The 15603-nt window shown below is 32.4% G+C and overlaps 1 protein-coding gene across 1 annotated transcript; it reads right to left on the bottom strand.

Moving 5' to 3' along the window:
- Positions 1–236: 236 nt before the first annotated feature.
- Positions 237–15104, bottom strand: LOC140435453 (uncharacterized). Its single transcript, XM_072524185.1, has 6 exons — positions 14984–15104; positions 11727–12220; positions 5783–5884; positions 2980–3082; positions 2100–2258; positions 237–625 (listed from the first exon to the last, which is right to left on the bottom strand). The coding sequence occupies exons 1-6, from the start codon at positions 15101–15103 to the stop codon at positions 566–568; spliced, it is 1038 nt and encodes a 345-aa protein (XP_072380286.1). The 5' UTR covers position 15104; the 3' UTR covers positions 237–565.
- Between the last annotated feature and the right edge of the window lie 499 nt (positions 15105–15603).

The following is a 15603-nucleotide window of genomic DNA, read 5'->3' as shown; positions in this document are numbered from 1 at the left end:
GCTAGGTGAACATTTTGCTCAACAATAAGTGAATTGGATGTTTCAGGTTCAGTTGCTGCAGCTATTTTTAAGGACAGTTGATCACATTTGGCTAATTTCGATTCTGCAGACGAGTGTTGTTCTAGAGGTATATAATTATCAGATGACGATGCAGATAAATTACTAAAGTCGTCATTTGAATCCATTTTTAATCATAAACGATCACGATAAATACACTGAGCATGATCTGACCAGTCTACTGGCCCATATCCACTCTGTCTCGAAATAATATGACACATTGTTCAGAGACTAAACTAACGCCATCTGTTTATTATTGCGGTAACTTTAGACGTGGTTTGTTACAGCACCGAAAAGATTTCTATTTGTAGAACATAGATACACCGCTAGCTTAATTACTTTACTAGCACCAAGCTTTCTTAAGAACAATTTCACATAATTGAGTTTTTTTAGTTTATTTGATAAATTTTTAACAGTGCAGTGTTGTTACATTGTTAATTTGTGTGTTCAGTTAAAACTTATTTAACTTAAATGCTGCGTAAAATCCTCAATGTATTGTAGATGTGATTTATTGTGATGATTGAATGGTCCGTAAGAACATATAATATGAGACGACCACTTTATACGTCTAAAACAAAAAGAAAATATCAGTCTATAAAAAGTTTTTAAATAAATAATATTTTGAAAATATTCATTATTATTACTAAAAGTATTCGTCATACTTTATGGTTCTACAGCTTTTTGGCAACGATTTTCATCACTGTCATTTCTTGTTGTTTTATAAAAGTGATTTTAAAAACGAAACACTTGAAATAGAAAATACATAAAAATTAACGTTGTGCACCCACCAAAAGCATTGCTTATTATCACTAACAAGCAGAATCCGTTGATATGAATTTCAAATTCACATTTTTCCGTATCCAGCAAGCATTTAATAGCAACATTTAATATCCAAATACCCAACAACCCAACAAGTCTTCACTGATGCTTGAAAATGTGATGAAGGACATGCTGCAGCTTATATCTGCGAAAACTTAAGTCCACCATACAAATTATAACAAATTTGTTGTATATATACCGTAGAACTTACGGTAATTCACCAAGCCAAGAAAAAATGTAGTTTTATTCATGAAAGGAGGTTTGTTATTATCTGTATCTAAACGACCGATTCAATGAGCATATTACTAGGAATGAAACAGTTATATACAACTCAAGCTATTCTCCTTAAGATCAAAAAGAATTATCTCATCTACAGGCTCAACAAAAAGACATTTCCTTTATCTGGGTACCTTTCCATATGGGAATAAGTGGCAATGAGGAAGTGAACTCCCTGGCAAGCAATGCAATAACTGATCAAAAAATTTCCATTATAAATGAAATACCATGGACTGATCACAAAGTAAAGATCAAAGGCCACATCTGTGTTGGTGAGATCTCGGAGAAGCTTTCATATTTGCACTAATTTATTATATATTGAACCAGTGGTTGTGATTTGTGACATACGTATTACTTTTTCCAGAGCCAGAATGAACAGCATAAAGGAGGGAGGGTCCCCCTGGCGCAGCCCGTTATTTGTTTTAAAAGGTTCAGACAGTTCCCTCTGAATTCGTACTCTATAATAAACTTTTTCAAGAGTTAGTTTTGTTAAACTTAGGAACTGATTTGGTATTCCTAGCTCTTTCCTTGCTTTGAAGATTTCTCTTCTATTTACAGAGTCGTAGGCTGCTTTGTAGTCTATATGTTTTTTCTAAAATTTGTTTCAGGGTTACAATCTGATAAATTGTTAATTTACCACCTCTGAAACCAGCCTTCTATCCGTTCTGCATATGGTGCCATAGGGTAACAAGAGGAGGTCTCCATACGAAGAAATAGAAAATGGTGTTCTAAAATAAGGGTACCTACGAACCTTATCTAAGATAAGGGTACTAAACGAACGAATAAATTAAAAATACTAAATTTTGGAGCTAGATATAAACAAAAAGAAATAGATATCTAAGAAACGGGTCTCAAATTTTTAGATGGTAATATAAACTAGAGAATTCTAGTGATAGTGATAATATTAAAGTTGTAATATCTCGCTATGGATCTCAAATGTGTCTCACCTGCAGTCCAGTTTCCATACCAATGTTGACAATTTTCCCAGCAGTAATAACAACTTTCTGACGGCTCATCATGCAAATCATTCTCATAATTGACTTTTTATAGACTATTCCACTTTCGTACCAGTTGGAACAATACGAATAGAAGTCAGTTCTTTCAGCCTAAAAATTAAACAAAAAAAAAACATGAGAAGAGTTACTATGACTTTTTTACGGCTCTTGTATTATTTTATAAAGTTTATAACGATATGAATCGCCTCGGTACCGTCACCGCTTCGTACACACGCATCCCCACCACAAGTTCCTCCTTCATCGATGTGGGCTAGAGGAGACGGAAGACTTAGACCGTATAAAAGAGCAGTCTCGGCAAGAGAAAAGGAGTTTCGTCGGAGTATTGATCTGACAACTCCACTGGAGCTAGTGTATTGACTGAAGGCCAACCGCTTCTGCTAGAGTATTAATTTAGTAGCAGTTTCGTACCCAGTCTTGGAGTATTGATCTGAGATATACCTATTCTCTCCTGTGTTCCCAAATACTGATTGTTCCCATTGTCCGTTCCTCGCCGGGCCGAGTATTTATTGGCCCGCTCCATCTCTATTCCTTCGTCTGTGTGTATTAACGCACCGTAACTGCTATTTAGATTTTATGTCATTAATTGTATTTTATTTGTCGCAGATATTAAACAGTGGATCATACCGCCGTCGTCGCCAGGATTCACGTTTTAATTTTTATTGTATGTATTACCTTGGATCTAATTTTATTTTGTTATTTATTTATTTCAAATATATTTTTATTTAATTTAAACCTGTGTTTTACTGAGTTTGCTGTGTAAAAGTGCTACACGTCAAAAGTTATAAATAAATTTTTCTTTGTAAGAACTTACCTCAGATGTCAAAAGCTGTCCAGGAATACAGTAAAATATAACGAATTCGTTTGTTAAACTGCCCACATAGGTTACACACAATAATATTTCTTTAATGGGTGGCCTTAAAATAAAAAAAATATTGCAATGGTGAAATTCTTAGCGAAAATCTACAACACATTTTATGTCCAGGAATACAGTAAAATATAACGAACAAAGAAAGAAGTTAAATAGATATCTATAATGCCCATAAAGGCTGCAAAGAAGTACGGTTTAGAAAGAAATAAAGAGAAACGTACAGAGAAAGTATATACTGATGAAAAATGATAAAGAAGCAATTGAAGAAAATCTCGAAATTAAGAACAACACATCTACAGGTTTGAGAGCAAAGACAATTACATCTATATGGGAGTGAATATACGAGCCCCTTCCCATATCAGTAGGCCCAACGTTAGATTGATAAGAAAATTAAATTTTAGAGAACAAAAATAAAAGCGCAGCGTAAATTTTAGTAGTTTTAATGCATCAACGCAACAACAGTTTTGAATTTCCTAATAATGGAAAATATTTTATAACGTAATGAAAACTGTTGATTAAACAGAATAATAATAAACTAAAAAAAAACGCATAGAATGTGTAATATTAACACAAAAAAAAAATGTGAAAGTTTACCACTGAGTTACATTCCCTTTATTTTTAATGACGTCTACAATTCTTCGAGACATAGTTTTTTCCCAAGTTCTGACAAAATTCTAATGTAAACGAATTTCATATTTTTTGCAATTTTTCCTTTAATTTGTTGATGGACCAGGCAGGATGTTTTCTCAAAGCTTTTTTCATTTCGCTCCACAAAGTCTTTAATCCATTTCAAACTCTTTTTTGAGGTATGACAACCTGCGCTGTCTTAAACGGTGTTCCATAATCGGTAAAAGAAATTTTTTTAAAATATTCAAATATTTGTCCGTGTTTACAATCCCATCGATAAAATGTAACTTCTCCACACCTTTAGACGACATGCTGAACCAGATCATGACAGATGCAGGAAATTTGACTTTTCCCTTCAGACAGTCAGGATGGAAAGCTTCATTTTTCCTGCGAATGACGTGACTCCTACTGTCTCCAACACACACTTCAAAGCTGGATTCATTACTCCATTGTAAGTCCAATCTTTATGCTCTTTTGACTATCTTAGTCTATTTTTTTGTTGTAAAGTTAAAAGTGGCTTTTCCTTAGTGTAAAATAAAATGAACATAAACATTGATAAAATCAACTATAAAATTTACTTTGTAAGTACCAAATCCTAATTGGAATGTGTCTTCCAATAACGTCACTCTATAAAATGCTTAGCTCCATATAATTTGCTCGTCGATTTTTTACTATATTGTCCTTCGATCTGCTTCGGTTATTTTACTTTTTCGTATATTTCTCGTGACGACCGAACCTGCAGTTTTGTATCTTCTAACTATATTTCTTACACTATAGCGTGACAATTGCAACATATTCGCGATTTCAGAATTAAATTTTCCAGAATTAAAAAAACTAATAATGATTGAACAAATTTTCTCATCGGTAACTTTACTTCAATCCATTGTACAATCCACAAACGGGAAAAAGCTTCACAATACTACAAAATACGTGTTGCTAACACAAGCTTTGTTTTTTTAGTTTTTAGTTTAGATTAAGACATATCGAAACCACATGGGTGGAGATTCCTAGGCCTCGTTAAATACTTTCCATAGCACATGGGCAACTATGCAATAACAACTGCAGCTGCTATTCAGAACTTCGTGCAGCAATTTACAAAGCTAAAATTGTCACTATTCGAAAGAAGATGTGCAAGAAGAAGAAAATAGCCATAGTCCATTTTTGTTTAATATAGTTATGGACAAAATAACTAAGATCACTAAAAGAAAAACACAGAATACACTTTTTTCTACTTTTTCCTCTTTATAAGTAATTTTGCTTGTTCATTGGCAGATTAATACCTCTATGGAAGGTTGTCCGATACTTCTTTTGCCGATTGGTGACTTATCTCTTGCTATTTTAACAACACGAGTCTTCTCCATTCTGCTTATGTGGTTATTCCATTCTTTATTTGCCATATAGTATTATTAAGGCATCCTTCCTGCCAGTCTATTTGCTTTTTGTACTTGATCTCTCGCTTCTTTGCCCAGGTCTCCATAGCTAGACAGTGTAATTCCCAGGTATTTTATTTCCATTACTTGTTCAATACTGATGCCATCAATTTCTATTTTACATCTGGTTGGTTCTTTGCTGACTACTATTGTTTTAGTTTTCTGAGATGATATTGTCACATTAAATTCTTTTGCTCTTTAAATGTTAAATCTGTGGACCAGTCTTTGCAGACTATCTTTATCTTAGGCTATCAATATTGCGTCGTCTGCGAAACAGAGTATTTTTCTTTCTTTGTTTTCTATTCTGTATCCTCTTTCTTTGTTAACGCTTTTGATGATTTCATCCATGGTTAAATTGAAGAGCATGTAGCTCAATGAATCTTGTCTTATTTCGCTGCCTATTTCTATAGGTTTTGTAAGTTTTCCATCTATTCTGACTTTCATTTTGTTGTTTTGGTAGATGTTTTCGATAGTTTTTATATTATTTAAGGGAACTTATGTATTATACAGAAATGGATTACATCTTTGCGTCTTACTCTGTCAAACGTCCTTCAAAATTTTTTTTTCAATAATTAAATTAGAGTAAAAAAAGTGTTTTAAATGAATAAAACTGTATAAAAATTGTACATTTACAAAATAGTAATCCTTTAGTGTATTAGTAACCGATATATGTGTTATTTTATACTTACTTATTCGAAATTTTAAAAATTTCAATACAGTTGGCTGACACCGTAAGAGCAAAAAATATCAACAAAATATTGGACATGGCGTCGTTTATTTTACTTGAATACCTAAAACATTAGTAAATATTATCCAATATAAGACACGTATCGCTAATTACTAGGTCTCAGTAACAATGTCTACTTACAGCATAAAAAATCAATAAAACAATGAGACAATTAATAGAGGAAAGTGCCCAAATCCTGACACCTCCGAGAAATAGCTAGTAAAAAGTTGGCCAATCTATTTCTTAAACGGCACTAAACAAAACTGTCAGAAAGAAAGCCCACTGGAACATCTTATAGCAGGGCTCTTAGGTTCAATAAGGAAAATACGCAGAAACTTTATCAGAAACTTTATCAGAAACTTCTAAAGGATTTGTACGTTAAAAATGAATTTAGTCTTGATAGAACATCCTGACATCAGGAGAACGTGGAGCCCTTATAACGATTGTTGCTTGTATAAATCCCACTGGCTCATTCGTACTTCCTTTAGTAATTTTTCCGAGAAAAAACATGAGTGAATCATTACAGCTTATGATGTAATGGAGCTCTTAATATCAAACAAAGGATAATATCAAACAGCTGAAATTGCAATCAATGTCATCACAAGTTAATGCAGAGTTTGACCCGAATCAACCGTCAACATCTTTGACAGGGCAGGACAATCCTGTGTTACCGTTTACATTTGAAAATCCTCATAGTCCAAAAAAGGACCAATTATAGGGGACGGAAAGCCTGCAGTTCAACAATCATCACATCTTCTCCTTATAAATCCAAGTTAATGGAATCTAAAAAAGCTAAAATAGCCATGAAAACTGAACAGCAATAACGTGCTCAAGGTTTCAAAAGCAACTACGATAGAAAAGGTTTTTCGGCAGCAGCACCTTTTTTAAATTGTGAGAAAAATATAAAAGAATCAGACATTGAAGATGAAATCAGTGTCTCTTCTGGAACATCTGAATTGGACATTATTCCGGGAATGTCACCATCTAAAGAGGATGTCGCTTTGTGCATGTTTTGTGACAGAAAATATTTGGAAGATTGTAAAGGAGAACTTTGGGACTTGTGCATTATGTGTTCGTTGTGGGCCCAAGTGGATTGTACTGGGGCTGATAAAGATGCCTACATCTGCGATTTTTGTAGATAAATTAATAATGGTCCCAATTATTTTGTATACTCTATGTATACTCTTTGTATACTCTATATTTAAAAAGTAGACCATGTTTTCTCTTATTTAATACTTTTTCCCAATAATCGTATTACTTTATTAATAATTTTTAAGGGGGTCCACTTTTAGCAACTATTTTCCGAACTCACCAAACGCTGGATTTTCGAAAATACGTATTTTTTATATTAATTTTTAATTATTATTAATGAAAGTTGAATATAAATGATTAAAAATAATGTAAAGTAAATGGTATATACTTTTATAATATTTTTGCTATTTTTCATACACATGTACTGAAAAACAAAATGGTGGACCGGTTTTAGGTATTTTCTTCTAAATATTTTTCCTGACCTATATGTATTAATGGAATAATAATTCTGACTCGGTTAAATTGAATAATTATGATCTCCTCGAATATCTAGAAGAAGTGGAACTAATCTGACTTGACAATGGCAAGTGTTACCTTGCCGAAACGTCGTCAAAACAATGGTTTCTCTAACCATGTTATTTAACGCGGAGTCAAAACCGCAACACAACCATAGAGTAACCATATCTTTAAAGGAAGATTAAGGTCAGAGGGTAGAATGGGTGTTTCAAAAAAAGGTAACACCGTTTCTGGGATAGGTAAAACACTGAAAAATATTTGGAGTTTGTTTAGTAAAAAAAATTGTAACGCCATTCTTTTCAAGATAAAGGGGGTTGAAGAAAAAAATGTTACACATTTATTACGATTTTGCTGAAACTCTGACAATGTTGTAATGAAATTTTATACGAATATGTTTTGGAAGCTGACGCATCCAACGAGTTTGTTTTTATATCTGAATCTCATAGAAGGTGCTACAAGGTTCGTACCAAGTATATCTTGATTTTGTCATGCAAAACTGACCATAGAAACCATACAAATGAACTGCCGAAAATAGGTCAAGACCGCACTATCACAAGTCCGTTAAACTTATTATTATAGAATAAAACATAAAAAAATACTGATCTATAACATAGTGATGGATGTGTAGTCAATAGCAGAGTCTGATGTTTGAAAATAAAGTAATGAATATCAAAAGGAAAAGTAAACGCAGTGAAAGCATTTTTTGGCGAAGGTGCTGCACAAATATATTATTTTCAAGATCAAATTAATAAGAACGACAGGATCAAAGAAATAGTCAATTTAGAGGCAACTCTTACAAACAATCATGGGCGCCCATATATCAAAATCCAGGGGGGGCAAGTCAACTCAAATTTTTATTTTGACCCATACAACTTAATAAAAACTAAAATAGCGGATTGCAAAAATGCAAAAATATAAACATGATTTACAAACAGTAAAGAAATACCAGAAAAGTAAAATTAATCTTAAACAAAAAATTATTAACAACATATTTTATGGTATGACTTTATACATACAAATTTTATTATACAAAATTTTTTATGTAGGAATAAAAAAATCAATTTTAAGCAAGGATGTTAAAAAATAGTAATAAAAAAGGCAGGTACTCTGAGATACGAAATGCAACTCAAGCAATAGTGTAGTTTAAATAATATGTAAGTAACATAATATCTGAATTGAAAAATTTCTTTTACTAGGAAATTAAAACAAATATTCAAAACTGTACTACGTTGAAAGGGTTAGGGTAGAGTGTACAGTACACCCTTCTACTACCATGCTTAGCCGAAATTGCATAAATAGTCAAATGTGTGCAATCTTCAAATACTTCGCTGAGTGCCAACTTATGTATATTTGACATTAAAAATTTGTACTATGTTGTAAACAATTGAAGAAATTTAATTAAAAATTTATTTGTTATAGTTTATTATAAAAAAATTAACATTTTTTTTCAGTTAGTATTGTATGTATTATAATTTATTAAAACGAATAATTTCCCAATAGAATCTAAAATGGTAAAATGTTAAACCCAACAAAACGTAAAAAGTAAACTTGATATTGAAGGCTAGTGCTCTGTATCTTGTGAAAATAAAAACTGAAGGTTTCTGGGCTTTTGTCCAAACTCATCTATTACTTTTTTAATAAAATTATTTCGATTGTTTTCTATTTTATTTCTATGAACGCTCATCATACATAGTCCATCTAATTTTTGTTCACTTATAGTGGACCTAATCCAGGTTTTAATCCTTCGAAGAGTTGAAAATGATCTTTCAATCGTGCATGTAGTGGGAGGAAGGCACAGAGAAATTTCTATAGCTTGGGCTATAGCTGGGTAAAATAAGCAATGGTCTAGTAGCTCTATCATTGAAATATCTTCTACATCTAAATTGGTTTGATTTTTCCAATAATAGAGCTACAATGATGCCTGTTCATTTAGATTAGTAATTTTGTATAAATTATTTACGATTTCTATTATTTTGGCGAGGTCTTCTTCAGTTAATTTTATTATGTTTTTGGGATGCAAGTTATACAATAACATACCAGGATCATTGTCTTCTGAAAATCTGACACCAAGAGAACTAATTAAAGAATCTAGGTACGGAATAAATAATGACACTCTAAAAAAGTCTTCAGCGGAATTAACCGCATGGTTTGACCGTTGTGTTTGCTTTCTAGGAGCGATTCGTGGTTTTTCAAGGGTAATACTTAGAGATTCGGCATCATTTGTACTCTTTTCAAAAATTGTTTTAAAAGTTGTTTCCGCTTCTTGTCTGTGCTTTGTTATCATATCAAGAAATAACTGTATATGATTTTTAACTGCCAGCATATCTATTGATTTAGTTTGTAAAATGTTTACTATGGGTTCTAAGAAAGAAGAATATTTGGAAATCAAATTTAGGAAAATTATAAAAGTGGAATCAGATGTGGCACATGAAAGCTGCTGTGCTCTTGATCTTGTTGAGCAATTAAATTTGTTATCTGCTATTATTGTTTCTAAAACATTTTTGATTTCAATAAAATTTACTAGGCCACTATACCAAATATTTAAGTCAAACAAGTAAAAACGTGTAGCATTTATTAAGCGGATATTTTTTTGTGAGAGTAAATTTTGCATTTGACATGGGACGAAATAAAGTTTAAAATTGTTGGTACAGGTTCACTTTCTACCAATTAAGGCTTGATACCTACGACATCTCAAAATCCCTCTTTGCATTGTACAATATTATTATGGTAGGTAGCTACATTCGAGGCATTGTTAAGGAAGTACCTACCGCATTTCTCGGTATTTCGCTAGATTAGTTTCCGGTTGTTTGCTGTTTTCAGGTATTGTTGCAAGTTTCTCGCCACAATATGCGTAAATAATGTATTTTTTTTTAATATACTTACATACATACTGATTTTTTAAATAATATTACTAATGATAGGGGGGGGGGGGCAACTGCCCCCTCTTGCCCCCCCCTATGGGCGCCCATGCAAACAATATATAGAGAAACTAGCTGTCCTTATAAGGCAATATAAGAAAAAGTGCTATAATAGACTACCAATCCTCAAGAGATTAAGAAAAAGGAAGACCGCACTTGCTTCTAGTGAATTGGTCTTAAACTGTGATATGTGGTCATTGACTCTATAGTTAGATATAAAAACAAAATTATGGGATGTTGTGTTCAAAAATTGCGTTACGTAATACTTGAATGCCACCCGTATAAAAGTAGACCGGTTTGCAAGAAATCTTTACCCTATTGAAATAAAAAAAAATGTTGTTGCTGAGCCTATCGTAGATCCAAAGAATGTATTAACATCAATCGTAATCCAAAATCAATTCTGTAAATATGTGATGGTCGACTAATTTTAAAATTTTTTCCCGTCACTTTATCTTGCCTATTTCTAAGATATATAGCAAATACCATCTGAAGTAGTAAAAGATAAGTTAAAGAAAAACGATGTTGTTGCTCGTCAAAACAACTGTGGTATTACAGTTCTCAAAATGTAAAGACAAAAGAGATGTTTTGTTATTAACCACTAAACATACAGATCAAAAGAAGATCATATAGAAGTGCATACTCGATGTGGCATAAAATCTAAACCATATGCTATAATAGAATATAATATCGACAAATCTGCTATTGATTTATCTGACCAGATGGAATCCTACCATCGAGCTTTAAGAAGATCTGTAAAATGGTATCGAAAAGTTGCATTCGAGATTTTTCTAAATACAGCTGTAGTGCAATGTATCTGTATAATTCAGTGACAACAAAAACAAAAATTGAAAATTACAGAATTTAAAGAAGAGTTGGTGAAAAGACTTAACAAAAAAGACAGCAGAAAGTTCTGAAAATATAAATCGTCACATTTTACAGAAAACAAACAAAAGAGAAAGACGCCAAAATTGCTATAAGGAAGTCGCGAAGAAAGAGGGACGAAAAGAAGCACAACAAATTTCCAAAAAAGTGTGGACACATTGTCCGATTTGTTGTAAATACCTTTGAACTGATTGTTTTTTTAAATTGCATTAATTCGTATTTTTGATATGTTTTTATTCGATGAATAAACTATTTTTCTTTTCACTTAAAATAGTGTATTATTTTGAAACACCCTTTCCAAAAAATAATGGGCTATATTTCCAAAATTGGTGTAGGAGGCCAACTGTTTCAAATTTTCATATAAAATATTAAGCATGTGCATCTACACAGGTACATAAAATGATCGACTACATCAGCTTGCTGTACACTATATAGGTACACACTTAGCCGTTGGCAAATGGTGCTATGTACCAATATGCTCAATCAGCTTGGCAGTCAACCTGTTAAACGTTACTTAAACAATAATGGACGTTGTTTTTATAATGTTTTATAAAATACCTATACAAAAAATGATGGTGATCGATGCATCTTTTCACTTTCTTCTTCATCGTTTCCTTATCTTCTTCACTTTCAATTTTGAGTTCTAACACTCTTCTAATTTCTCGATTTAAGATTCGCCATTGCACATATGCCAAAATGATAACGGTTGCGCAGAATCCATCCCAAGCCATGCAAGAAAAATCTATCACAACAAATGCGTAAGTTTCAAGAAGATACAATAGTGGGTAGGGGATACTTTCAGGAATATAACTGTTGAACGCTAGCACCCTCTTTCGTAAAATGAATGGTCTAAAATAGAAAAACGATGAAGGTATTACAGCAAAACCTAAAAAGTAAATAAATATGATTTTGACTGTTTTTAATATAGCGAAGTTAGCGTTTCTTTCATCTTCGTCTAGTACATCATCCAGTTCCCAAAAATTTTTCATATCACGTATCAAATCTAGTATCTCTGCGTGTTTCATATATGCAGCTACCAATGTTAAAAGTCCCTGGAATTAAAAGGTTAGATTAATATGGTGCAGTTAACATAGGGTATTTAATTTCTTTGCTGTATTTGTAATATAGGTTTAACTACCACCAAGACGTTTGTATACTAGGGTATCTTTGCAGGATCAACCAGGAAACATAATAAGGAATCAAATTGATTACATAATGGTGAACAAGAGATTCCGAAATGGATGCCCGGTGCTGATCGTCAGATCATATTCCTGTTATTGGTGAATTTAGTTTTAGATTTAACAAGGTTAAAAAAAAAAGAATAGTAACAAAAAATGTAATATGAGAAGACTAAACGATAAGGAAACAAAGAATACAGTCGCATGGATTCTTTCAGAATGGCTAAGAAATATGGAGCAAACATATGATCCAGAATAATCACTCTAGAATATATGTGAAACTTTTAACAAGGCAAAACAGACGTTGATAAAGATGTAATTAAAGAAATGGGGAATCTAAAATTGCATTCCACAATATGTTTCCTCAACTAAGCAAAAATCCTTGGCGAATTGGTTTCTAGTACTCATAAACAGTATACCGAAATAAAAAGAAAGACAGTTAAGATTTGTTTTCACGTATAGTGCCTCCGTATATCCGCTTATACGTATTTCATCCTAAAAGGAATGTTCGGAGCGGCTATTTACAATTGCTTTGAATGTGAAAACAATCTTTCCTTTAGCAAATGGCTTCGATATGGACGCAATAGCGACATCTAATAATAAAATACGAAACGAAATCCAAAGATTTCTAATTGTCGAAACCAAATTCAGATTTCTGCTTTAATCTGTGCCTTATAAGAATTGCAAGGCAAAACAGACGTTGATAAAGATGTAATTAGAGACACGGGGAATCTAAAATTGCATTCCACAACATATCTCCTCAACTAGTAGTAGTAGTAGTGAGTACTAGAAACCAATTCGCCAAGGATTTTTGCTTAGTTGATGGGCAGACTGTATTTTTCGCGAACGAAGAAAAAACCATTATACAGCGTGCTGCAATATGCGGCGAGTGGGGATTTGACCTTGACTTTCGAGATATAATATAAATTTATATTTAAATGGGAATAACAATTTCCACTTCGGAAATCGTTCTCAAAATACAAACATTAGTAAATTAAACAAATTTTGTTTTTTTTTAACAAAAAAAAAAAATTTGTTTAATTTACTAATGTTTGTATTTTGAGAACGATTTCCGAAGTGGAAATTGAAACGTCAATAAACGTATTTTAACCTTTAATTGTGGCTTATTCCCATTTAAATATAAATTAATTTAAAATGCCACAAGAAAATAGCTTCAGAACAATATTGAGATATAATATATTTAACACAAAATGTGTTGGGTACCCAGGTTCGACAAATGCCTCTTTTCAAAAACAATTTACCTATAATTGCCTAGGTATATTCATTATTGATACGGCATAAAGGAGAAATTACTTAAAAAATGGCGATCAATATTAAAAGACCTAGAGCTAATATTTCAGAAGAAACTTTAGTTGCCGGAAATAAGAAAATGATATTTCAACGCGGCACCAAATATCCCAAACAGGTTTTTAATTTTACTAAAGTAGCAACGACTATAATAATGTGTACTTTGGCTTCAGGATTGCTGTTACCACCATATCTAATTTATAAAGCAGAACAAATGTGGTTACAATTGACTGAAAATGGACAAAAGAATCACCTTGCTGTACTAACATATGCTGCTCTGTAGGTTCTCAATGTAATCGCATCCATCATGGATGGATAGATTCACAGACATTTACGGATTGGTTTTCTTCTTCATGTGCCTTGTCCGTTCCGAACGTTGGCAATCAACATGGCTATTCTGACTTTGTTTACGGCAGATCTGAATAGTTCAGAAGATGACAATCCGAACCATTGCCACCAAGTTTTGGAGCCACGAGTGTCTTCTCCTTCCTGGACCTCTTCTGCTGTCTATTTTCCCTTGAACGATCAGTTGTAGTACTCTATATTTATTATGTCTCATAACGTGACCCAAGTATTCCAACTTTCTTTTCTTTATACTTATTCCTACCTCTCTCTCTTTACCTATCCGGCGTAGTACCTCTTCGTTGGTCACGTGCTCAGTCCAGGATATAAGTAATATACGTCGGTAAGCCCACATTTCGAAGGCCTCTACTTTTTTCATCAAACGGATTGGTTTACTATGACCTTTTTACCACATGCAAACGGTCTTAAGGGCGAAAAATCATTATAGGAGATAACCTTTCCTCACATTTTACCGATGAGGTGATATCTTTATGCGAACAAAACAATGTGGGTTTTATATGTTCAAAAACTCAACACATTTGACCCAACCACTTGATGTCGGTTTTTTCCGTCCCTTTCAGATGGCTTAGAGAAAAACTCTTAGTGATTGAAAAAACTGTCACTCCACATTAACCACAACAGATAAGAAAGATTTTCCAAACTTGTTAAACACTACCCTTCAGCACATGGACAAAAAAAAAACAAAAACAGTAGACAAAAACAGCGCTATAAAACGAATTATTGTTTCTTCGTTTGCAACCACGGGAATTTACAATCATTTGAGTGATCAATTTCACCCCATCTTACGATAACATTTTTAGTAATTTTTTTTTGGTGTAAATCAACCTTATAAATTTCGCTCTGGTTTTTAAATATATATATATATATATATATATATATATATATATATATATATATATATATATATATATATATATATATATATATATATATATATATAGACACATTTACATATTGTATACTTACATGAAAAAGCAGAATCAAGGACTCAAGAGTGTCGGTTATTTTCAATAAATCCAAATTCTTTTCAAATACAAAAACCAAAAAGCACAAATAAATCGTACTTAAATAAACAAAAGAATTCATAAGAAACAGAAACAGTTGTATCGGATTTCGATGCCCTTTTGGGTGGACACCGATTATCTTAAACATTTTCAGTATCAATGAGACTGTAAAAAATTTCATGGTTTTTAATATAGATATACTCGATTAGTGTCTACTCTTTTATACTCTTGGGTCACATGTAGGTTTAATTATGAGTAATAATTAAAGTAAAACTTTATTACAATTGGGGTTAATCTTCGTTGGGAGTTTTTTTTAATTATTCAGAACACAGCTTGAAAGTTAGATCAAAGTTACTGAGATAATTGATTATAAATGTGTAATTATTGGGTATAAAGTTGTGTTTCTTTCACGACTAATGAATTTATAGTATGATCTAATACGTTTTGTGTTTTGAATTTCTTGTAAGTGGCACATTATACAGGGTGTTTCAAAAAGGTGTGTCATAAATTAAATCACGCATTTCGGGGACAAAAATAAATTGATTGAATCCAACTTACCTTAGTACAAAAGTGTAGACAAAA

The sequence above is a fragment of the Diabrotica undecimpunctata genome, chromosome 3 (assembly GCF_040954645.1).
Source record: "Diabrotica undecimpunctata isolate CICGRU chromosome 3, icDiaUnde3, whole genome shotgun sequence".
NCBI classification, from domain to species: domain Eukaryota; kingdom Metazoa; phylum Arthropoda; class Insecta; order Coleoptera; family Chrysomelidae; genus Diabrotica; species Diabrotica undecimpunctata.
This window is presented reverse-complemented; position numbering and strand designations above follow the sequence as displayed.

Excerpts from the sequence above, each read along its gene's own strand:
- LOC140435453 (XM_072524185.1), bottom strand. The coding sequence starts at position 15,103 with ATGAATTCTTTTGTTTATTTAAGTACGATTTATTTGTGCTTTTTGGTT. Across the intron at positions 12,221-14,983 it reads CCTTGATTCTGCTTTTTCAT|GGACTTTTAACATTGGTAGC; the intron begins GTAAGTATACAA and ends TTTTAATTCCAG. Across the intron at positions 5,885-11,726 it reads CACCATCATTTTTTGTATAG|GTATTCAAGTAAAATAAACG; the intron begins GTATTTTATAAA and ends CTAATGTTTTAG.